This window comes from Microcebus murinus, chromosome 15 (genome assembly GCF_040939455.1).
Source record: "Microcebus murinus isolate Inina chromosome 15, M.murinus_Inina_mat1.0, whole genome shotgun sequence".
Taxonomy (NCBI): Eukaryota; Metazoa; Chordata; class Mammalia; order Primates; family Cheirogaleidae; genus Microcebus; species Microcebus murinus.
The window spans coordinates 2931430-2955467 of record NC_134118.1 but is presented as its reverse complement, the minus strand read 5'-3'; the positions used below and the strand labels follow the sequence as shown (position 1 = coordinate 2955467).

General features: G+C 40.4%; 1 protein-coding gene across 4 annotated transcripts in view; it reads left to right on the top strand.

Moving 5' to 3' along the window:
- The first annotated feature begins 204 nt into the window (after window positions 1–204).
- MYLK4 (myosin light chain kinase family member 4) overlaps window positions 205–24038 on the top strand; it is a 78860-nt gene continuing 55026 nt past the window's right edge. For 2 of the 4 annotated variants that reach the window (XM_076010428.1, XM_076010426.1), the window contains exons 1-2: window positions 205–481; window positions 1835–2102. In XM_076010428.1, coding sequence (XP_075866543.1) covers window positions 462–481; window positions 1835–2102 — 288 coding nt within the window. In that variant the 5' untranslated portion in view covers window positions 205–461. The remainder of the gene's footprint in view (window positions 482–1834; window positions 2103–24038) is intronic. The other 2 variants (XM_076010427.1, XM_076010429.1) reach the window with 2 other exon arrangements.

The following is a 24038-nucleotide window of genomic DNA, read 5'->3' as shown; positions in this document are numbered from 1 at the left end:
ATAATCCTGAGTCTGAAAGGGGCAGGAGGGCTAGGCAGATGATAGCTGAGAACAAATCCAGCTTTGTAAATCCGAGAGTGTTGGCAACATTGATACGAGGGAAAGGTGAAGGTGATATTTCATACAATGTTCCCAGCTTGTCCTCTCCTTACCTGACCTCTGAAATGGAGCCATTGGCCTTGAAAAGCCTGGTGTCTAAAATTAATAGTCTTCCCATCTGACTAAGAAGGCAACAGCTGAGCAACATGAGATCAAGGGCCATACTAATTTAAACAGGGGCTCTAAGTGGCATCTGAGAGAGAAGATACTTCCTCTCATAGTGGACACTTGTCTTTTCAGAAGACTTCTACTGACTGAGAGTCAAGATTTTTACTGGAGAATTCTGTAGTCAGTTTGAATTCTGCAAAATTTCCCTTTATCTGCCAGAACATACACTCAACACTTGGAGTGGTTCAAACTCTATGATGTCCTCCTATAAATGGTAATTATTTTTGCTTATTGTTATAACCTCTCAAATCTCCTTTTTCTTTCTATGTTGCCTTAAATAAAAGGTTGTACCAAACTGCAGGTGGAACTAAATGTTTAATATTTCTTTGAAAATTATTTTATCTTAAACTTAAGCTTTTGTTGCAATACATGAATTTTGTGTGGCTTCCTGATGCAACTTGAGCACCATCTGCAATATATTTTAGTCATAGTTTGCCTTAAAAATAGCCATGCATCTGTTTCCTTATTTTAATAATGATTTTTTTCTTAGGGCAATTTGAAAGACTGCTAATAATGGTCTATAATGTGTCTGTAGAGCTCTGGTTGATGCTATTTGCATTTTGGTTTGTTTGAATGTCAGCTCTTTATGTGGATAAGTAGATTTTTTAGAGCCGTGGATTTTAAATACTTTTGAACTCAAGGGTACCATTTTACTGTACATGTTGAGAAAATGAAAGATAAAATTTCATGGAGAGAATTACAGATGATTTTTAAGTTGAGGAAAAGTACAAAGAAACAATTTTCAGAAAATTTCCAGCAGGGGGACTCAGGAGTCAGCCATGGGAAACCACTACAAATTCAAATCTCTCAAAAAGAGAAACAAAGTCTCTGGATGCTCTCCCCGTCTCCCTACGGAACCCTGTGATGTGTAAATGCGTGTGCGCACAGGTCTCTAGCATCCGAGCAGTGCTGTGCATTCTGCATTACTCCATCGGTGAGGAAAGCATTTTAAGGGAAGCACAAGGATGCTGAACTCCTCAGTACGTAGCTGATAATGAAGACTCAAAGAAAAGGTAACTGCATACCTTCTCCATGTGAGAGGACTGCAAGGAAACAAATTTCTTTTTAAAAATGAACACCAAACACAAATCTAATGTGTAGGCACAAAAGATCTCTGGGAAAAGACTCATTTTGTGGAGACCCCTCCCAGAGGGAGTTGAAACTCCCGAGGGAAGCAAGAGAGACCCCTGGCATGGCAAACCCTTCCCACAGAGACAGGAGGGGCAAAACCTGTAATCCCAAATAAACCCAAAGATACTTTGTATTCTATATTTAAACAGGCCACCCCATAGAATCTTCTTTTGTACAAAGAGAGAAATATTTAGTCACCCAGTGAAAGTCAAGTTTGCTTCTTACTATTTGCTTTTGAAGGAAAAAGTGAAAAAACATTTTCCTATTAAAGTTTCAGTGTTGGAAACGCGATATGAACATTAGCACTTTTGCTTCCAATTTTGGATCCAGTCTCCAGTTTAAATGGAAGAGACTTCCAAATTCTCACTGGTCATTCCCCAAGAAGTCAAATGTGTGAATAAGTTATGAGAACTTTCTTTGTTTCCTTTCTTTACAGTCAAGAGAAAGAAACACTGAAAAGTCACAATTGTGTCTTGATTTACAAGTCAGAGACAGAGGGAGACGAAAACCACACTCCAGACCACAGCTTCATCGGACACACCACCAAGTTATTCAAAGTGAAGAGGCTGGAAAAATTCAACGCGTGCTGTAACAGCCGGCTAGAGAACATGGCCTTTCTTCAGTGCATGGAAAAGGTTGAGAAAGTGAAATGTTTTCTGGAAGAAAATTCTGGTGAGCAGGATTCAAGATCTGGAAAGAATGAGGTAATTATGTGCTAATTCAGTCTCCTAAAATGTATCAGTTCTACTTTCTCTTTTCTTACACCGTGGAGCCATTTATGACCCTTTTCAAATACTGTTTTGTCACTCGTTTGTAGAATTAAGGGAAGTTTGTGAATAGGCACATTTACATTTTGCTTTACTGAGAATTATGTGTGTAAACTATACAACTGAGTTTGGTAAATAATTAGGAGGCCTTTGAATATGCATCTCTACCTGCAGGCTACTCCTCATTGTGGGTAGTGGCTTAGGAGTTATAAAGCCAGCTTACGGAAGCTCACATTGGAGAAGAGTCCTTTAACATGATGCACTGGGGCTTGAGATTCAGAGAAGCGTTGCAAGGGGCACAATCGTTCTGCAGAAGAAGTTCCCAATTTCCTCAAGACCTTGAATTCCTCACAGAGCAGGTGGCGAGCTGCTGACAGTGAGGTTCAGAAAAGGGACAAGCAAGACTTGCTGATGGCATGACCGTAAGCCCGTGTTGTCCTCTGTGCAGAATGAGGCCCTGAGTCCAATTCTAGCTGCTTGTTCTTTGGCGACTTATTAATTTAACCAAGAGATTGTACCATCTGAACAATGGGATGCTAGCTGCTGTGAAAATTAAGTGTGATAATGTATGTAAAGCACTCAGCATGGTGCCTGCCACTATAGGTAGCATTTAATAAACGGCAGCAGCAGCAGCAATTTCTACCCTGCCTTGGCCTAATCAGTTCCCACCCATCGTCTGTTTGCACGCAGCTCCGGGCCAGGCCTTCATTCCAGCCCATGCAATGGTTCTGAATGTGTTTATCACCCTTCTCTAGACAGTGGTCCTTAAGGTTGGACTTCGTATTTATTACTTGCTCATATATTCTCAGTTGCTTTCCCAGGAATGTGTACGTCATAGGTGACAAAAGTGTTTGTGGAACAAACAGATCTATTTCAGTGAATTCTGTATTCTGGTTAAATCATTCTTTTTTAATAATCAGAGTGAATGAGTCTTATCATGCAGGTTTGGGAAACATCCATCTCTGCCCAGCTACAGTTCGGAACACCACTATTAGGGTTGGAAGGGCATTTCTATCGGTACAACAGGCAATGAAATAGAGATATTGCATATAAAATGTCTAGGAGGCTTTTTATCGTAAGTGAGTCAAAAATGATAAAATGTGCCAGAGAGAAGAAAGTACTCAGACTGAAACAGGTTTTTGAGACCTCTGCTTTCCCTGTGAGCTCAGTATAGATCAAGAAGAAATTTCCACAGGCAAAATCTAAGTGAGACATAAAAGTCTTTCTCATTAGGGCCTTTAGTAGTAAAACAAATAAACAGAAGGATTTTTTTGTGTGTGTTCATTAATTTCTGTAGGACACAGGAGACAAAATATTCTTCTTAGATAACTTTGAAATCATCAACTAACTGTAACAGTTTATATGAATTTGATCAGATTTCAAGTACCATTTTTCTTTAAGTTCTGTGAAAAGTTGTTCTGTGTTTTTATGAGTAGGCAACCTTTTTTTTTTTTTTTTTTGAGGCAGAGTCTGACTTTGTTGCCCAGGCTAGAGTACCATGGCATCAGCCTAGATCACAGCAACCTCAAATTCCTGGGCTCAAGAGATCCTTCTGTCTCAGCCTCCTAAGTAGCTGGTACTATAGGCATGTGCCATCATGCTCGGCTAATTTTTTCTAAATATTTTTAGTTGGCCAATTAATTTCTTTCTATTTTTAGTAGAGATGGGGTCTCGCTCTTGCTCAGGCTGGTCTCGAACTCCTGAGCTCAAATGATCCACCCGCCTCGGCCTCCTGGAATGATAGGATTACAGGCATGAGCCACCTTGCCGGGCTGGCAACCCTTTAAAGACTGAGACAGTGCTAAGTTGGAACATAAACATTTTTAGGGAGAATTACTTTTGTGATAGTCAACTGCTCCAGAGTGTTAGAAATTGACGCTTTGGAAGTTAATTATTTTTAGGATGTTTTTGAGGGAAAGACTGAGAATGTTGTGTCCATAGAAACCCTCAAAGAACATCCTTCCCAGAAAGTCTAATATCCCTTTTGGAACCGGGGCCTCCTCGCTTTGGTCCTGCAGCTGCTACCATGTGGAAAGGGGGAAGGAGTAACAAGTCGCTCCATCGGTCCCATTCAATTTCTTATTTGTCAATGGAGAAAGGCCCAGAGATGTCAGCAATAAATTTCCTTAGCTCTCTCTGGCTGTGTGGAGAGGGGATGGGTGCACGTGTTGCAGGCGCAGAGCTTCTCCCCCTTGTGGGGCACCATGGGCCCCGCCTGCCCAGTCAGTGGGTGCCAGGGCAGCCGGCAGGCCTGGCAGCGGGGGAGCAGAGGACATTCCGGCAGCTCAGCTGTCTCCAGGTATGCAGACAGCACTAGATTAACACGTCTCCATCTCCTGCTGGGCCCACAGTAAATCTTTACAATACCACTCTTTTCTCTCCGGGGACTATTCAAAAAATGCTTGTCAAATTTCTCCACTTACTCTCCTTTCTCTCTTATTCCTTCTCTCTTTGAGGAGATTAGCACTGCTAATTATAGTAGGAACATGCTGGAAAGCATTTACTCTGAATTTCAGACACTCTGATGTGAAAGCTTTGTTCTGGAGGTATGAAGTGCAATTTCTTTCTTCAATCTTCTGTAACTACTCTCCAGTCCCAAAAGGGGAAGAATTATATATATCAATTTAACAACTTATATGCGTTAAAATAGTGTGATAAAATTCAGATCCTTTTTCTTTTCTTGCTCTTAACCAGATTTTTCTATTTAATTTATTTTTCCTCCACTGAATTTAGTTTTAACTATCTTATTTTTTTCTCTGTGTTTTGTTGAATTTATGACATTCTATATGTTCTACTTTTCTTCTTGATACTTAAGATCTTTTTCTCTTAATTTTCCACTTTCCTTTTAATTCTGTTTTCTAATGACTTTTTGCATTCTATTATGTTCCAAAGGGTATTCAAAATCACCTAAATTGTACCTATAGTGTAGAATTTTAAAGGTTTTCAGCAGATAACCATATGCAGCAGATAACCACAGAAGTGTGGCTGATCATTCTACAGAAACATGTCGGCCTGGACCACCATTCCACATCTGTGCTTGTAAGACTTCTGAGTGAATTACTTCTGCATTTGTCCTAACCTTCATTGATTCCTGTGTAAAAGTCTTCCTTAGTAGGGAATAATTCCTTTTAAACTAGATCTAAACATAATGATATGTTGAAATGAAGTAATATTTTTTTTAAAAGTTGATCTGACTTGTATAAGTGATAAGCCTAATAGCTCCTGCGTCTATACTATTAAATTATAAATGACAAATTGCTCTCATAAGTATAATTAGCACTATTTTTATGCAATCAAATCTAGGGTTTTTTTCTTTATGGGTTCTCTAGTCATATATAGCAAGTAATCTTTGTGTTGTATTTCCCTCAGATTTAATTTACTCTTTGGTATAATCTCCCTCTAAGATGCACACCCCATCCCCACCCTTGCTTAATGAAACACAAAAGTGCCAGATAAAGGTCTTGGACAGCTAAGTGGCTCTTTCTCCTTTGCACTACCTTCCTCTGCATGCTATACACATCCTTACATATTATGCCCAAGGTTATCTATGATAAACTCCTTGTCCCTTGGTTTTCTTCACCTTCCTGTACACCCCTAGTTACTTATTCTCCATCCAAAAGGCATGGTCCCAAGTACAAAAGCTGTGGGACACAGGAATGTGGATGATTGTTCTACAAAAACATGTCAGCATGGACCACCACTCCACATTTGTGCTTGTAAGACTTTAAGTGAATTACTTCTGCTCTTTAAAAGTCTTTCTTAGGCCGGGCGCTGTGGCTCACGCCTGTAATCCTAGCTCTTGGGAGGCCGAGGCGGGCGGATTGCTCAAGGTCAGGAGTTCAAAACCAGCCTGAGCGAGACCCCGTCTCTACTATAAATAGAAAGAAATTAATTGGCCAACTGATATATATATATAAAAAAAATTAGCCGGGCATGGTGGCGCATGCCTGTAGTCCCAGCTACCCGGGAGGCTGAGGCAGAAGGATCACTGGAGCCCAGGAGTTTGAGGTTGCTGTGAGCTAGGCTGACGCCACGGCACTCACTCTAGCCCGGGCAACAAAGTGAGACTCTGTCTCAAAAAAAAAAAAAAAAAAAAAAAAAAAGTCTTTCTTAGTAGGCAATAGTTCCTCTTTAAAACTAGATTCAAATTTTTCCATATCCTGACCAGGGGTTATCCCAAAGCTGTGGGGGTAGAAATAAGGATGGCCTTAGCAGACTTACCACCTCGTAGCCCCTGAATGTTCAAACGCCTGGTACACATGCTGCAAGGACCAAGCAAAGCAAAATATTTATTAACAGGATGTGCAGAAGGCCAGAGTGGGTTGCAGCAGAGTATGGATCTCCCTATTTTGATTACAGTTGGTGGATTTAATACCAGGTGGCATTTCCTGACCAACTGCTGTGAAATTGTACCATTGGCACCATCCATAATGACTATAACTTAGATCTCAAAAATAACAAGGCTGAGGGTAGAGGTTTTGTGATTTTTAAAGTTGCATTTTCCCACCCCCAGACTTTTGCTCCTCACCCTGTAAGGGCAGGAGAATGCTCCCTCCCTGGCAGTGGCCCAGCCCCAGCAGCCAGCACATGCCAGTTACCGTGGTGCTAATAGTCCTTGAACTGGGAACAACTCGAATTTGCAGTGGTGTAAATTATCGCCAGCACGTCTTCTGCTGCCCAGACACCTGTTTTAGATCTGTCACACAAGGTCATCTTCATTTTCCTTTTAAAGGGGCAGATTATTTTTTGGTTATGTAACTGGAGACATCAGTTGCAGGACTCTGCGAGAACCCTCTGCAATTTGTGACTCCCACTCCTCAGAGCACAGCAGCGGGTGACAGTGCTCTGCAAGTGCTTTTGCTAGATCAGGGCAGAGAAGGAGCATATTAGCCAAGCGAGACCCACAGCTGCTCCCAGAGGATGGACTTAACACTTAGAAGAAAAGACGTCTGGGTCGTAGGTAGCGTGTGCCTTCTCTCGTCTTCAGTTCTCTGGCGCCTGCTTCGGTCCGTGATGACCTGGGGAGACCGCAGACAGGCCCCTGCTCTCAAGGATGCACAGGTAGCGAAATCACTGCTAAACTAAGACAGGTTCATTTTGCAGTTTTGTTCAAATGTTTCCAACCTGGGAGTGGCGCTTGCCAAAGGAAATGGAATGCATGCTCTGGCTGAATCCTTGTTCAGGACTCGGTCTCAAGGAGCAGCTGGGACAGCAACAGTGGTATGTGGCACATCTGAACATTTCAAACACTTGCACCAGCTTTTGGAGAAACTGACAGCAGCCATTCCCAATGTATATTAAAGTTGGCGATCTGTTTTTGTTTGTGAGAGCTAAAAATAATGTCAACATCTCTCCATTCTCCTACTTCTTATATGACTTATGAAAAGAAAACAAAATATAAGCAAAACTTCTTTTCCTCTTATTAAGAGATCTATTGCAAACACAGCATGAGGAGTGTGATCGGCCCTTCTCTGCTTTGTCCTTTGAGCCACTTCCTGGTAATGCTTTAAACGTGATACTGTAGCTATTCCAGGCATGGAACTTGGTCAGGAAAATAGTAGAATTCCAGAAGGAGAGAAATAATTCCTATTCTAAGGATTTTAGCACTTTTCAAGAGAGGGTATTCATATCTCTTTTTTCAATTAGCAAAAGATAGAATTATTTTTAAAACAATATAAGACAGTTTAGGAAGTACTAGGGAAAGCAGTCATAATCATTGCTCCTATCCGAACGTGGGTTTGTGGCAGTGTTTCTCAATCTTTTTTTCATTACCATCTACCCCCTCCCAGAGACTTTTTAGGGTTCCCCCCCTCAGTTGGCCCTTCTCATGGAATTTTAATACCACAGATACACTATATACCTGTCGATGCATTGTATGCATATCTGTTTTTTATACATAAAAAGAGTAAGAGTTTTTTGTCCCCTGACCCCAAAAGCAGGACCTATTTTCACTGCTCTGGGGTGGTTTTGCCCTATTGACAATGTTGAATTACAATTTAAAAAAGATTTCTCAGGTATGCGTGTGCACAAATGCCTTCTTCATATCTTATTCAACAAGAAACCAGGGCTCAGCACCGTGGTGGTGTTCAGAGGACAGAGGGCTACAGGAGTCAGACCGCCATAATGGCCTGTGCCTTTCTAGAGGCCCCTGCCTCAGTGATTCTGTGAGCATCAAGTTCACATTCGGAGGAATTGCTAAATCTTGGAATGGTTCATCAATCAAAGAGATAGGAGAAAGCTAGGAACAGAATTTTTTAAAAAGACATTATAAAACACTGTAATTCTCTATAGGTCTGACCTTACATTGGTTAAGTGTGAATTTTCAGACTTGGTTACTGTTGCCCAAACAGTAATCATTTTTTGGCTATTTGACATTTCTCCTATGGAAGTCACAAGAAGGACTACATTTCTTCTATGGGAAATACCATGACAGCTTTCATGCTCCATGTGGAAAAGAATGTGTTATTCACCCAAGCTGTGAGAATGTAGCCCTCATAGTACTTCCCAACAAAGGTCAACAAGATACGTGTGCTAATTAGGAGTATGGTGGATGTATATTTTAAAATGTTTCTGCAACTTTGTAGCTATAAAGAAAATCTCTCTTAAATCAGAATGTACAACATATCATATTAACTTTTCTGATTGCTAATGATTATTCAGAAATGTGAACAGTATATTGTTTTGGAAATTTCTATGAGCACAGCTTTTTTAGGAGCTGTCTTTTATAGAAGTATCAGAGAATCCTATTTGCGATAGGAACGTGCTATGTCTCCATTCAGGACCTAGAGCAATTGGAAGGTTTTCCAATGCACTGTCTACAGATATCTGCCTGTCTAAAGTTCAGGGCGTCCTTGACCAAATACACAGATGAGTCATATTTATTTGTATATTGTTTTAGCTTCTCAGAATATTTAAATTATGATACTTTTATGCCATATCTGTTATTTGGTATAATATGAGAAAAATATCTTTATTTTCTCTCTCTAAAAGTTAAAACATTGTAGTCAAAAATATAAATCTTGCAAATAAAGTCTGTGTCCCTATGTAAGAGAATGGTTAACATACTTGATAATGAAATCCTAAATATAGTTGGCCAAACTGTGCTCCTATCCACTAAACTAAAACGTGACAGTTATAAAATGCACATTTATCTATTAGTTTCCCAAACTTTATTTTTTCACTTTAATTTTTCATCACCATCATTATTTTTTTTGCATTTACATGCTATCTTTATTCCTATTAATATTTTCATATATCAAATTGTCTAAAACATTTTAGCAAAAGCAAAAATAGAGTGAAATCATGGTTTTGATGTACTAATTATAGATTTTCTAGCACACAATAAGACACACACACAGTTTAGAAATGGCTTGCTACTATATGACCTGAAACATCCCTCACAATGAGGTACGCCGGGGCTCAGGCCGCTGTCTCCAGGTCTTTGCCTGGTGCTGTTTGGCCCTTTCACTCCTATTTCTCATTTTGTGCCCACCACGTGGTAATAATAACAGAGACTACTTCACAAAAAGGGCAGACACAGAGAAAACTGTTAATAGGCAGAGTTTATTATAGAAAATTGATAGATACAGTTCACTTAGGGTTCCTTGTGTGCCAAGCACGTGTCTCTATAATGTTGTTCCTGAGTTCTTACCAGAAAGTAGAGACCACACCTAAGACCAGGGCATGCGTGTAGGTGGCTTGTTTCAGGAACAAGTCCCTGACTGGAGGGACTAGGTATGGGGGCCTGAGGAGTGTGAAATAGGGAAGGAGGGAAGTCCCAACCCAGTTGCATTGCCAAGCTGACCACTTGGAGCAGAAGGACCTCAGAGCTGCCCACCTGTAGGACGGAAGGGGCCACTGGTCCACCAGGCACCATCCCCACTGGTCAAGGGGACCCATGCGATAGCTAACCTGCTGGCGTTTGCAGGTGCATATGGATAAGTGCCAGTTCCCACCAGGGTCCCGCAGCAATGCCAGAGAACCCTGAAGAGAAGGCAAGATGCGGTGGCCCTCGGGTGAAGCACTTTCAGACTACACCTTCATCGGGCTGCTTGTCACTGCAACAGCTGGTCGAGTGGTGGGTGAGACTGTGTGAGGAGGACATGGAGAGGTGCACATATTCTGATGCATTTAGGTACTATTGTGTCTCCATTTTACAGGTGCAGGAGGCTTAATTAACCTGCCCAAGATCCAGGTACAGTAGGTGGTGGAGCTGGGCTTTGAACCCAATGGTGGGTCCCGAGCTTGCTTTCTAAACCAGCAGTGAAGATTGCCCTGGCCACACCTGGCTTCAAGCCTCACAGTTAGATAACATGTTCAAGATAGACCTTGAGGGCAAGGGATGTAGCTTCCAGTCCCGACTCAGGGGAGTTCTTTAAATTCTAGTGCATTGATGGTGTTAGGATGATATATGTTCATTTGGATACAAATGTGAATATCTCCATGACTCATGGCTTCATCCACTTGGGGATTCTGATGCGTGTAGGTGATGTTGGCTTTTCCCTAATGAATGTGTCACTGATGGCCTATGCTTTGGTCTGTAGGTTGTGACTGAAAAATTAGGAACCTTAATGCATAGATCTTGAGGGACATTGGAGGTAAGGTCATCCAAATCTTTCCTTGGAGGGGGAACTCAAAGTCCAAGAGAGGTTAAATGGACTTGCCCAGGATTCATTTAAATATTTACGCCTAGATTCTATGTTAATTCACTTAACAAATTGATTCCCGAGCCCCTACAGCATGAAAGACACCGTGTTGGTTCTGCTGGGATCTCCAGTAATGCTTGCCAAATATGACTCTGGCTTGGAGGGTAAATACTTGAAATCCAAAGACACAAGTGGTTTCACTTATTCGTGGTCACTGATGGTCTCAAAAAGAGGCAGCATCAGATGAAATAAGATCATTTCTTTAAAAGGTAAACGTAGGATACATAACTCCATTTGTGCAGTGCTATTTGCCTTTAAGAGAGATGTTCTATGTTAGGATATCCTTTTAGACTACTTGGCAATCCAAGTTATTTAGAAACGTAAAAACTGATAATGACAAATGTTAAGTCTCATTTCTTTTCAGCCTTCTAGAACGAGCATGTTGAATTGTTATGATAATACAGGTAAGTTTTTACAGTCTTGAAGTGGTGTTTGGGTGTTACTAAAATCCTATTTAGGAATTTAACTTGAGTGTATTTATTTTTTTACTGATTTATTTGACAAATATGTAAACAGTCTTCACTATGTATTGGACTTGGTTTTAAGTACTTTGCAAATATGAACTTAAACCCTGTCACACGCTCAGGAGGCAGGTACTCCCCTGATTGGCTCAATGGGTAACAATAGCGGTCACTAACATTTATGTTGTGTTGATGATGTTCCAGTGTTGTGCTAAATACTTTTCATACAGTGTGTGTTAATCTTCACAGTGGCCCCATGAGTTGGTATAATTATTATCTCTGTTTCATAGAAAAGCAAACTGAGGCTTAGTGAGGTTAGAAACTTGGCCAAAGTTATATAACTATATAGCACGTTGTCTTTTTCCGAATGGATTAGCTTGCCCAACATATGAAACAGGTACTTAGTTTTTTTTTTTTCTTTTCTTTTGGCATATTATGGGGGTACAGTTTTTAAGGTTTCAATAAATGCCCTTTCTCCCCCTCCCCCCACAAGTCTGAGTTTCCAGCATGACCATCCCCCATATGGTGCACATCTCACTCATTATGTATGTGTATACCTGCCCCCCTCCTCCCTCCCACCTGCCTAATACCCTATTACTGTAGTACCTATGTGTACACTTAGGTGCTGCTCAGTTAATACCAGTTTGCTGGTGAATATATGTCGTGCTCGTTTTTCCATTCTTGGGATACTTGACTTAGTAGTATGGGTTCCAGCTCTAACCAGGAAAATATAAGATGTGCTATATCACCATTGTTTCTTAGAGCTGAATAGTACTCCATGGTATACATATACCACATTTTATTAATCCATTCTTGGATTGATGGGCACTTGGGCTGTTTCCACAGCCTTGCAATTATGAGTTGTGCTGCTATAAACTATAAATTCGAGTGCAGGTGTCTTTTTGGTAGAGTGTCATTGGATCTTTTGGGTAGATGCCCAGTAATGGGATTGCTGGATCAAATGGTAGATTCACTTGTATCGAACTAGTTTGCAGTCCCACCAGCAGTGTAGGAGTGTTCCTCTCTCTCTGCATCCATGCCAGCATTTATCGTTTGGAGACTTTTTGATAAAGGCCATTCTCACTGGAGTTAAGTGATATCTCATTGTGGTTTTGATTTGCGTTTCTCTGATGATTAGAGATGTTGAGCATTTTTTCATATGTTTGTTGGCCATTCTTCTGTCTTCTTTAGAAAAGTTTCTGTTCAAGTCCTTTGCCCACTTTTTAATAGGGTTATTTGATTTTTTTCTTGCTGATTTTTATGAGTTCTAAGTATATTCTTGTTATCAGCCCCTTATCAGATGCGTAGAATGCAAAAATTTTCTCCCATTCTGTAGGTTGTCTGTTTACTTTCATGACTGTTTCTTTGGCTGTGCAGAAGCTTTTCAGTTTGATCATGTCCCATTTATTATTTTTTTTCTTGCTGCAGTGATTGCCTTTGGGGACTTCTTCATAAACTCTTTGCCTAGGCTGATGTCTAGGAGAGTGTTTCCAACATTTTCCTCTAGAATTCTAATAGTTTCATACCTTAGGTTTAAGTCTGTTATCCAGCGTAAGTTGATTTTTGTGAGAGGTGAAAGGTGTGGGTCCTGCTTTAGCCTTCTACAAGTGGCTATCTAGTTTTCCCAGCACCATTTATTGAAAAGGGATTCTTTTCCCCAGCATATGTTTTTGTCTGCTTTGTCAAAGATTAGATAGCTATATGAGGATGGTTTTATATCAGGATTCTCAGATCTGTTCCACTGGTCAATATTCCTATTTTTGTGCCAATACCAGATTGATTTAATTACTACAGCTTTGCAGTATAGTTTGATATCTGGCATATTAATACCTCCCATTTTGTTTTTGTTGCCTAGAATTGCTTTGGATATTCGGGATCTTCTTTGGTTCCATACGAAGCGTAAAATTATTTTTTCCATATCTGTGAAGAATGCTGATGGGATTTTAATAGGTATTGCATTGAATCTAGATCAGTTTGGGTAGTATAGACATTTTAATGATGTTGAGTCTGCCGATCCACGAGCATGGTATGGATTGCCATCTGTTTACATCCTCTGCTATTTCCTTCCTCAGTGTTTCATAGTTCTCCCTGTAGAGGTCTTTTACTTCCTTGGTTAAGTATATTCCTAGGTACTTTAATTTCTTTGTTGCTATTGTGAAGGGAATTGAGTCTTTGATTTGGTTCTCAATTAGATTGTTGTTGGCATATATGAATGCCTCTGATTTCTGTGTATTGATTTTGTATCCTGAGACTTTACTGAATTCATTTATCAGTTCCAGGAGTTTCTTGGTTGAATCTTTGGGGTTTTCTAAACATAATATCATATCATCAGCAAACAGTGAAAGTTTGATCTCTTCTGCCCCTATTTGGATACCTTTAATTCCACTTTCCTGTCTGATTGCTGTAGCCAGGACTTCCAGCACTATGTTGAATAGACATGGAGATAGTGGGCAGCCTTGTCTGGTTCCAGTTCTAAGTGGGAATGATTTCAATTTTTCCCCATTCAGTATGATGTTGGCTATGGGTCTGTCATATATGGCTTGCATCATTTTTAGGTATGTTCCTTCTATGCCTATTTTATTAAGTGTTCGTATCATGAAAGGGTGTTGAATTTTGTCAAAAGCTTTTTCTGCATCTATTGAAAGAATCATGTGGTCTTTGTTTTTGCTTCTGTTTATGTGGTGAATTGCATTTATAGATTTATGTATGTTGAACTATCCCTGCATCCCTGGGATGAAGCCCACTTGGTCGTGATGGATGATTTTTTTGATAAGCATTTGGATTCGGTTAGCTAAGATTTTGTTGAAAATTTTTGCATGTGTATTCATTAGGGATATTGGTCTGTAGTTTTCTTTTTTTGTTGCGTCCTTTCCTGGTTTTGGTATCAGAGTAATATTTGCTTCATAAAAGGTGTTGGGGAGGTTTCTGTTCTTCTCGATGTTGTGGAATAGTTTCTGCAAGATAGGTACTAGTTCTTCTTTGTAAGGGTGGTAAAATTCGGGTGTGAAACCATCTGGACTGGGACTTTTCTTTTTAGGGAGATTTTTAATTGCTGTTTCTATTTCAGCTCTTGAGATTGGTCTGTTCAGGAAATCTATTTCTTCCTGGTTGAGCCTAGGGAGGCTATGTGTTTCTAGAAATTTGTCCATTTCCTCCACATTTTCCAGTTTGTGTGCATAAAGATTTTTGTAGTATTCATAAATTATATCTTGTATCTCTTTGGGATCAGTTGTGATATCTCCTTTTTTGTTCCTGATAGAGCTTATTAGAGATTTCTCTTTTCTGCTTTTCGTTAGCTTAGCCAATGGCGTGTCAATTTCGTTTATTTTTCAAAGAACCAATTTTTTGTTTTATTAATCTCCTGAATAGCTTCCCTGTTTTCAATTTCGTTTAGTTCTGATTTGATCTTGTTGATTTCACTTCTTCTGCTGGGTTTGGGGTTGGTCTGTTCTTCTTTTTCCAGCTCTTTGAATCGTTTCATTAGATTGTCTATTTGTGATCTTTTTGACTTTTGGTTATAGGCATTTATGGAGATAAACTTTCCTCTCAGAACTACTTTAGCTGTGTCCCAGAGGATTTGATAACTTGTCTCTCCATTGTCATTTTGTTCATAGAATTTTTTTATTTCCATCTTGATTTCTTCATTTGTCAAGTAATCATTTAGTAGGAGGTTGTTTAATTTCCACGTTTTTGTGTAGAAATGTGAGTTTCTGTTAGGGTTGATTTCTACTTTTATTCCACTGTGATCTGAGGAGATACATGGTATGATTTCCATTTTTTAAAATTTCTTGAGGTTTACTTTGTGTCCTAGGATATGGTCAATCTTAGAGAATGTCCCATGAGCTGATGAGAAGAATGATGGATTCAGTGGATTTGGGGTAGAATGTCCTGTAAATGTCAGTCAGACCCAATTGTTCTAGAGTTTTGTTAAAGTCCATGATTTCTTTATTACTTTTCTGTTTGGAGGATCTGTCTTGTGCCATCAGTGGGGTGTTGAAATCTCCAGTGATTATGGAGTTGCTATTTATCAATTTGCTTAGATCCAGTAAGGTTTGCTTTATGAATCTGGATGCACCTAAGTTGGGTGCATATATATTTAAAATTGTTATCTCTTCTTGTTGAAATGTGCCCTTTACCATTATATAATGACCCTCTTTGTCTTTCACTACTTTTGTTGGTTTAAAAACGAAATCGTCTGAAATTAGAACTGCCACACCAGCCTTCTTTTGGCTTCCACTTGCTTGGAATACTGATCTCCACCCTTTTACTTTTAGTCTATATGCCTCCTTGAAGGTTAGATGTGTTTCCTGAAGACAGCATATACTTGGCCTGTATTTTCCTATCCATTCAGCCAGCCTATGTCTCTTGAGTGGAGAGTTTAAATCATTCACATTTATTGAGAGAACTGATAGGTAAGGTAGATTACTGTGCATTCTGTTGGGTTGGATGTTGTTGCTTTGATTTCTCTCTTGAGCCATTGTAATATCTGGCCTTTAATCTTTGGGTTTTGGTTGTTTTTATATTCGTGAGTTTTTATTATGGTGTTCCTTGCATAACACTGTTTTGCGTACTTCTTGTAGAGCTGGTCTTGTCTTGGTGAATTCTCTGAGACTTTGCTTATCTGAGAATGTCTTTATTTCTCCTTCATATACGAAGCTTAGTTCTGCAGGGAATAAGATTCTAGGCTGGGCATTGTTTTGTTTCAGAAGGGTGAGAATGGGGCTCCAGTATCTCCTTGCATGTAAAGTCTCAGTAGAGAAGTCTGGTGTTATTCAAATTGGCTTTCCCTTGTATGTTACTTGCCTCTTTCGTCTTGCAGCTCTTAGAAGGGCCTCTTTAGTTGATATTTTGGTCAGTCTGATGACTGCATGTCGTGACGTCTTCCTGTTTGCATTGAATCTCCCAGGCGTCCTCTGAGCTTCTTGAACTAGTATATCGAGATTTTTAGCAAGGCCTGGGAAATTTTCCTCTATTATATCTTCAAATAGCTTGTCCAACCCTTGAGTGTTGTCTTCTTCCCCTTCTGGTAAGCCTATGACCCTCACATTAGGTTTCTTCACATAATCCCACATCTCTTGTAGGCTTTGCTTTTTTCTCTTGTTTCTCTGCTCCATCTCTGTGATAGTTTTATTTAGTTGGAGGGTGTTATCTTCAATCTCTGAGATTCTTTCTTCTGTTTGATCTACCCTGTTCTTGAGACTTTCCACTGTATTTTGTAGTTCCCTGAATTGATTCTTCATTTCTAGGAGTTCAGTTAAACTTTTCTTCATTGTGACAATTTCTTTAGTGAACTTTTGTTCCAGGTCCTGGAGGCTTTTTGTGGTTTCTTTGTGTTGGTTATTGAGTTGTTCTTGCAGGTTGTTGAATTTTCTTATGATCCACATTCGAAATTCCTCTTCTGTCATTTTGGTTGCCTGATTTTGGTTGGTGTCTGTTTCTAGGGGGCTGGTGCTCCTCTTTGGGGGGGTGTTGTCCGTTTGGTTCTTCATATTTCCGGAGTTCCTTCTCTGATTTCTTCCCATGTCGATCAGTTGTTGTTTCTTTCCTTTAGGTTTTCCTTTGGGTCTAGACCTTGTCTCTCACCTCAACCCCTCAGTAGGTACACAGGTAGGGAGCTGGGTCCAAGTGGTAAGGGCCAGGTACTTAGTTTTAATTGTAGAAATTTTAACTTGACTTTTTAAAAAAAGAATTTATTTCTTAGAGCAGTTTTAGGCTCACAGGAAACTTTAGAGGAAGTTTGTATAGAGATTTCCCATACAACTACCCCCCCCCCCCGCACAAACACAGACTCACTCTCCTATTGTCCACATCCTCTGCCAGAGTGGGACAGTTGTCACATCGATGGGCTTACATTTACACATCATTATCGCCCAGAGTAGATAGTTTACATTAAGGTTCACTCTTGGTATTGGACATCTTATAGGTTTGGAGAATTGTATGATGATGTGTATCCACTGGTATAGCAATTTAAAAATTAAAACATGTAAAAACGAAACATTAAGTATTTGAAAATAAGCTGTTATCACTGATGAATTTTCTAAAAAAAGTTTATGCACATGATCTGAAGTATGTTTCAAATATGATCATTGTTTTGGTTATTTGCTTGGTTTCTTTATGCAAATACAGTCAGATTGGGTAGATAAAAAGGTCCAGTGTCTTTGCTACCACAAACTGATGTTTTTCTCTGGAACTGCAAAGTAACAGCGACCTCCAGTGGGAAGAAGTTGCAAAACCTACTGTGGCCATGCAGTAAAATTAGAGCATTCCAGGCTAAACTGGCACTTGTTGAAACCAATGTCAGGCAGCCCATGCTCAGCCTGAGGTTCGTGGACAGGAGGCAGCCAGGAAAGACTACATTGGAACTAATGAATCCCCAAGCATATATAATAGTGTTGGATGATTATAAACTAAATGATTTTTGTCAGCACACTCTAAAATACTTTGTTGTTTTATTATAAAATGCATTAATAGTTTTTACATGCTCAGTCATTTATTAATCATAATTAAGTCATGACTCCCAAATGGAATTGACATTTCACTAAGATAGATCAGGAAGGTGGGTAATCCAAAGGTTCCTCTGTTTAGTTTTTCATAGTATTGGGTAATTGCTATTTTTGCAGATTTGCCTACTCACACGTCTTGCCTAATAATGAGAAGTTGCAATGTGGGACATTTTTACTGTATAGTTTCACATAAGACCACAGATTGAATTTCATTTCTGCCTCTTCCTACCTGTATGACACTGAGCAAATTATTATATTTAGCCCCTCTCAGCCATTTCCTTAGCTGGTCTTAATAATAGCTACCTCACACAATTGTTGCATAAAGCAGATAACCCAGGGCTTGGCATATAGAAAAAATATGCTCAATAAGTCAAACAATACGCTTTTACTATTAATGGCAGCTAAACTGTTTACACCATTCTGGTTATCTTTTGTGTGGTCCAATCTCTTTCCTGCTAAGAGCCTCACAGACCTCATTTCTTGAAGGAATTTTCTCCTGTCATGCCTTTCCATGCTGAATTTCTTTCTGTAGGCGCATGTTGCCACATTTCCCAGTGCCTGGGCGAGGATCCTGGCATCTTGATGTTGTGCCACCTCAAGCTATGGACCTTCCCTCCTTCCCCATCGTAGCCTGTCAGGCACCACATTCTGCATGTGACTCCTGGAAATGTGTTGTACATCTCCCTTCTCATTCCCGCTGGCAGAGTGGCAAAGTATGTTCATTTCCCCAGTGTCATCTAAGGATGTGTACAGATAAGACAAGTTATCAGCAGAAACTGTGAAGAGGGGAAAAAGGAACTCCACCCAGTCCAGAGTGAATAAGATGTCCAGCTACTACCAAGATCATAGATGTGAACACATTAAGCAGTGCTTAATGGATCACATTATTTGATGTGCATAAGAAATACTCAGTATGCCAGGAGAGCCAGGGCATGCATGGCTAGTTCAAGCCTGATGTAGATAGAGCTTACAAAGATTTACAAACTCTGCAGTTATGAAATTATGATAAATACTATCATCAATATAACAAAAGGGACAGGAGAGATTCCTCTGGTGTCCTGTCCAGAGCCTTTGTCTCTTGATATTTCAAATGGTGAGAGACTAGACTTACTTTACTACTTGAAACCACAGCAGAAGCCACATTCTCCACCTTCTACTCTCTGCCCTGTTGGCTGAGAAGGCCACATATAGTTTGTCACATAGCTGTGTATTCAAATGAAATTAGCTGGGGTTGTAGCTTCCTAGAAAGTCACCAGGCATAATGTCTACCTCTTAAGCTGGTCTACCATAGGATAAGGATTTACAACTGAAACCCGTCAGAGTCTACTTCCAGTCATTGCAGTTTAATATTATGTTCTTGTATGATCAATTTCATGTGGGATCGTTAATATTATTTTCCAACACATAATACTAGAAACTTGTGATGCAGTTTAGAGTATTAAAGGCTCTGAGAGATTTCTGTTAAAACAATAGGCGGATGCTGTGGTGCAAACCTTAGTCTCAGCTACTCAGGAGGCCCAAGAGTTTGAAGCCAGCTCAGGCAACATATAGAGACCTCATATCTAAAAACAACAAAGAAAACAAAACCCTTTTAAACCAAGCACTTGGGAAGCATTCAGTAAATGTTAACTCATATCTGCAAGATTATTAGCACGATTACTTACGCTATGAGCTTTCAAAATTTATTTGACCGCTGACCTCTTCTGTTTCCTGACTCATAATTAACATTTTAGGGAGCTATGAAATGCACTTTGGTGAATGCTGGTTTAGCCTTGGACCATTTATTGAGTTTGGTATCAAAGAGGCCCAAATTCAAATATTTGTGGGACCACTTACCAGCTCTGTGACCTTAGTCATTTAACTGTTCTGAGCTTCAGTTCTCAGTTCATCAAATTGGTGTAATATTGTCAACCTTGCAGGATTACTGGGGAGATTAAATTAGGTAATTTGTCTGTTAGCAAGTGGCTCAGTGGCTGGCACAGAGATGTGATCCAAAAGCTTAAGTTCTCTTCCCACTTCTTTATTTTTCCCCAGGCCTGTCTTCTTTTCCCTCCTCTTCTATGCCTTTTGAAATTCTTCAAGGTCAGATTGAAACCCCGCCACAGTTGATTCATTTGACTTCCAGTGTGCACGGATTAGGTCATCCTTTAAATACACTGTTTCCATACCTTGAGCTAGGCATATGGATGGTTTTGGAGTCCTTCATGACATTATTATTTCACAGGTGTGGCCCTTGGTCCTAAACATGTGGAGCTCCTCCTGCAGTGATCCTTGCTTATGTTTCTCTGTGTCCTTCACATGAGGCATGTCCATTCTCATGTGTGTGGTGATTATTACCAATGCATTTTAGGTATAATTTCATATTTGAAGTCTTAAGAGTGAGGATAATGGTTAATGTACTTATTGCAAATATTTAAACAAAGTAATAAGCAGGGCCAACTTCCATATAGAAGAGTATTTGGAATAATATAGAGTTTGTATATTTTCCCCAAAAGCTTCCACGAGGGCTTGAGTGGAATTTTAATTGTCTGTAGACTGGTAACATCAAATTTGAGAGGCTAGTGTGGTCTGACAAGCCCCAGTTTTCTTCATTTACCCTCGGATTAGTGTCAGAAATTAGAGAAAAATACCCATAGTTCTGAGTGCTTTCTGCCCTCTTCTGAAGAATAAAGCAATTTGATTATCAAGATCTGTCTGCTAACTTTCACTCTGAAGTGACTCCAAGAGTGAAAAGTGTTTGTAATGATAGGCAAGAGGCAGTGCCCAGGTTCTGAAGTTCTTTTTGGACTTATCCAAGAAAGGGTAACTTAATTGTAATATAGTTTTGTTTGTTTGTTTTATATATTCTAGGCTTTGACAGTTGCTATTTTATGTGGATGCAAAAAGGCCATTCACCACAAGCTAGAATCTTACTACTCACAGAGGAGCTCATGCCCCTCAGAGTCAGCACCCCTTTCCTGGGAACTTGTCACAAACGCAGGCTCTCAGCCCCATCCCAACCTGCTGAACAGGAATCTGCATTTTAACAAGGTACTTGTTTGATTTGTGAGTGCATTAAAGTTGAGAAACTCTATTTGTTACCCCTGCAATTGAAAAATAAAGCATCACAATTTACTTCAAAAAAGCTACTGAAAGAAAAATAAAGGTAATATTTTGCTACTACAGTTGTGAATATATGTTTACCTAAATAATATGCATATGCCTATTACATATATGCACACACATATATCTAGACTATATGTGTATAGTGTATATATATTATATACATAAAATATATAAAAATATATATTCTCCCAGGAGTCAGGCTGTTCCTTGGGAACCAGGCAGTATCCTTTCTTGAACATTTTGAGAGCATATTTTCCTTGATAAAATAAGTATTTCTAATAATAGTTCTTTCCATTAGATTTCTCAGGCAAACAAAACACAGAACTTGTCCTGCAGCCAGTCAGATAAGCTGGGGTGAGAGGACATGTGGAGTGGCAGCACACCCTGCCTGCCCTGGGAAGGTCACACGGTCCCCTGGGAGGTGGGTCTGGACTCGAGGTTCCTTGCCCATTGGCAGGGTGGTGGCCCTGTGAGGAGACGCTGACAGACTGCAGCATGGAAATTCCTTGGTCTGCCCTTGTCAGCAAAGAAGCAGGTGGTTTAATTGAAAGCCATAATTGTGCTGGGTAAAGGAACATGGGTTCATGGGACTTGATCTTGTAGCTAAGTTACTTCTGCCAGGGGCTTGCTATTGTGGGTCTGAGACATGTGAGTGTGGTGTGGATAAGCTGAGTCCCACTGCATTCTGTGGGTTGTAGGATGGCTTTTTGTTCACAAGTTCCTAGGGGCAAGTGGAAAGGTCACTGGTGGGTCTGTCTGGGCTTTGCCACTCATTTTGGATGAGTGACCTTGACTTTGAGCAAGTTGTGGGGTGCTCTGTTATTTATTATTTATATATCAAAGGAGAGACCATTGAAGATAAGAATCATCTGGGGTACTAGCTTAGTGTACAGATTCCTGGGCCCCTCTAGAAACCTTCCTTCGGTGGAAGTAAGGACAGTTTCCATGAGTGGAGCGTGGGAATCTGTGCTTTTAACAGCCCTCTAGGGTTCTCATGAGAAGTGCAGTTCGCACTGTTCTAGGGAAGCCACTTGATTACTGTCAAGTGCGCTTTCCTTGTTCATTCTTCTAAACCTGCTCATATCAGGAGATGCCATCTGGGGATGCCATCTGGAGAAGATGATATGGTGTCATTGCTGGGGGTTTGTTAGACTGTAAAAAGATATTAAACTTTAAAACATTTGCCCTTGCTCTGGGCTGACTACTCCTTATCCCTAGTTCTTACAGTTAAGTTAGTCTTGTGATCACTTATGTTCCCTCACCTGTGGAATGGGGCTGATTGACAGTGATACCTGCCTCTTAGGTGGGTCTCTGTTCTGAGTGACCGCTGCGTGCCTGTGAGCTGTTGTTATAGAGTTTCTTGCTCCTCCTGTTGCTTGCTTTCTGAGGTCACTTGGTCTGAGGTCACTTGGTTTCTGAGGTCACTTGGTCTCTGGAGATAATAAATTCATGGAAAATTGTGGGAACAACAGTTTTTATGTACATATTTTCATTTCTATCATGACTCATCTACCTTTACATCAGTTGCATTAAGACTGAAATAAGAAACATTTTGTGGGATTAAAAACTGGGTTCTTGCATACCTGGTTGAGTCAGAAATCTTTCTCTGATAGAACACTAGCTTCTTTCACAGTTTGATATAAGAGATAAAATATGTAGTTGAGGTAGCAAAAGTAGATTTGTGCAGGATAAAACCAACAGATTAAAAACATTCAAAAATAGAAAGGGTATAATATAACAGTTTACAGAAGAATTTAGTTGAGAATGGTTTTGCTCTATGTGAAGAAGCTAAAAAGGTCTTTCTCTGCCTGAGTGATGGTGGTAAAGGAAACCTTCCTGGAATCTACTGGAGACACTGAATGAAATTCAACTCCAGTGTTTTTAGCCCTAAACATGTCCACAAATAGACGGAGAGAGCAGATGGGGACAAAGGGTCAGGGGAGGATGTGAGGGAGAGAATGTTTGGCAGAAACCGCTGAGACTAGGTGGAGTGGAGCCCAAACTTCCCACAGTGTGGGGTCACTCTCTGCAGAAGCAAAGCACAGTCCAGCCACTTTGGTCTTTCCTGCAAAACCCTTTTGATTTGCATTTTCACGGTGTTAGTGGAGACTCGGCAACCTCTCAGAATGTGGATCCAGCACCCCCACTAGAGTCCATGAGCTTCACAGGGTCTCAAGGGTCACTCAGATCTGGCACAGTGTGGCATCCCAGGGCCACTGTAGAGCTGGCCAGTGACCTCCGTCAGACCGGGGCCCTCCAGGCAGACTCTGTGGGTGTATGTGTGGGCCCAGGTGGGAGGTTCTGTAAGCTGAAGTACAAGGACTTGTTCTATTCTGCTCAGGCTCAGTTGAGAGGATTTGTTAAGTGCTTCCTGAGTGCCCAGATATCCACTAGGATCTGTGGAGCAGGCCAAGGAGATGGAGTTTACAGTGCCCATTGTGATTACCTGTGGGACCTATATAAATCTCTGTAGCTTGCTGAGTCAGTATTTGAAATATGGGGTTAATGCTATGGGCTGCTGCGTGGGTAAATAGGTGCTATGTATTAATGTAAAATGCTCAGCACTGTGCCTGGGTATAACATAGTCAGCACTTAATAAATGGCAGCTATTTAATACAATCACTACTAATGTTATTGTTACTGTAACTCTAGAAGTTTATCATTTCCAGGTGCTGGGAATGTCTGATCGAGTGAATCAGGAAGAAAGCAAGACTGGGCAAACCCAGCATGGGTCTTGGGGACTGTCCCCCTGCAGGTGGGTTCTGCAGGTGCACAGGCCAGCTGGCTCAGGCTGACCCCCAGGTCTGTACAGGCTTCTGGTACTGTCACTTCAGCTTGTGCAGTGGCAGAGTCCTCCCAGCCCAGACGGTCAGCCTGGCTGCAGTTGGTGGCCCCACTGTGGAGAGGGCTCAGGCTGAGGCCATCTATTTTAATGGCTACCTGTGACTTGCTGCCACTTGTTCTTCTTTACCAATCTCCTTGAAATTTTGAATTTGGAGCCAAGTCTCCATGTCCTTTTATAATAAAAGATAAACTAAACATAGAAAACTGGAATCACAGAAAATGACATTTGTTAATTTCACCAGTATTCATTAAACA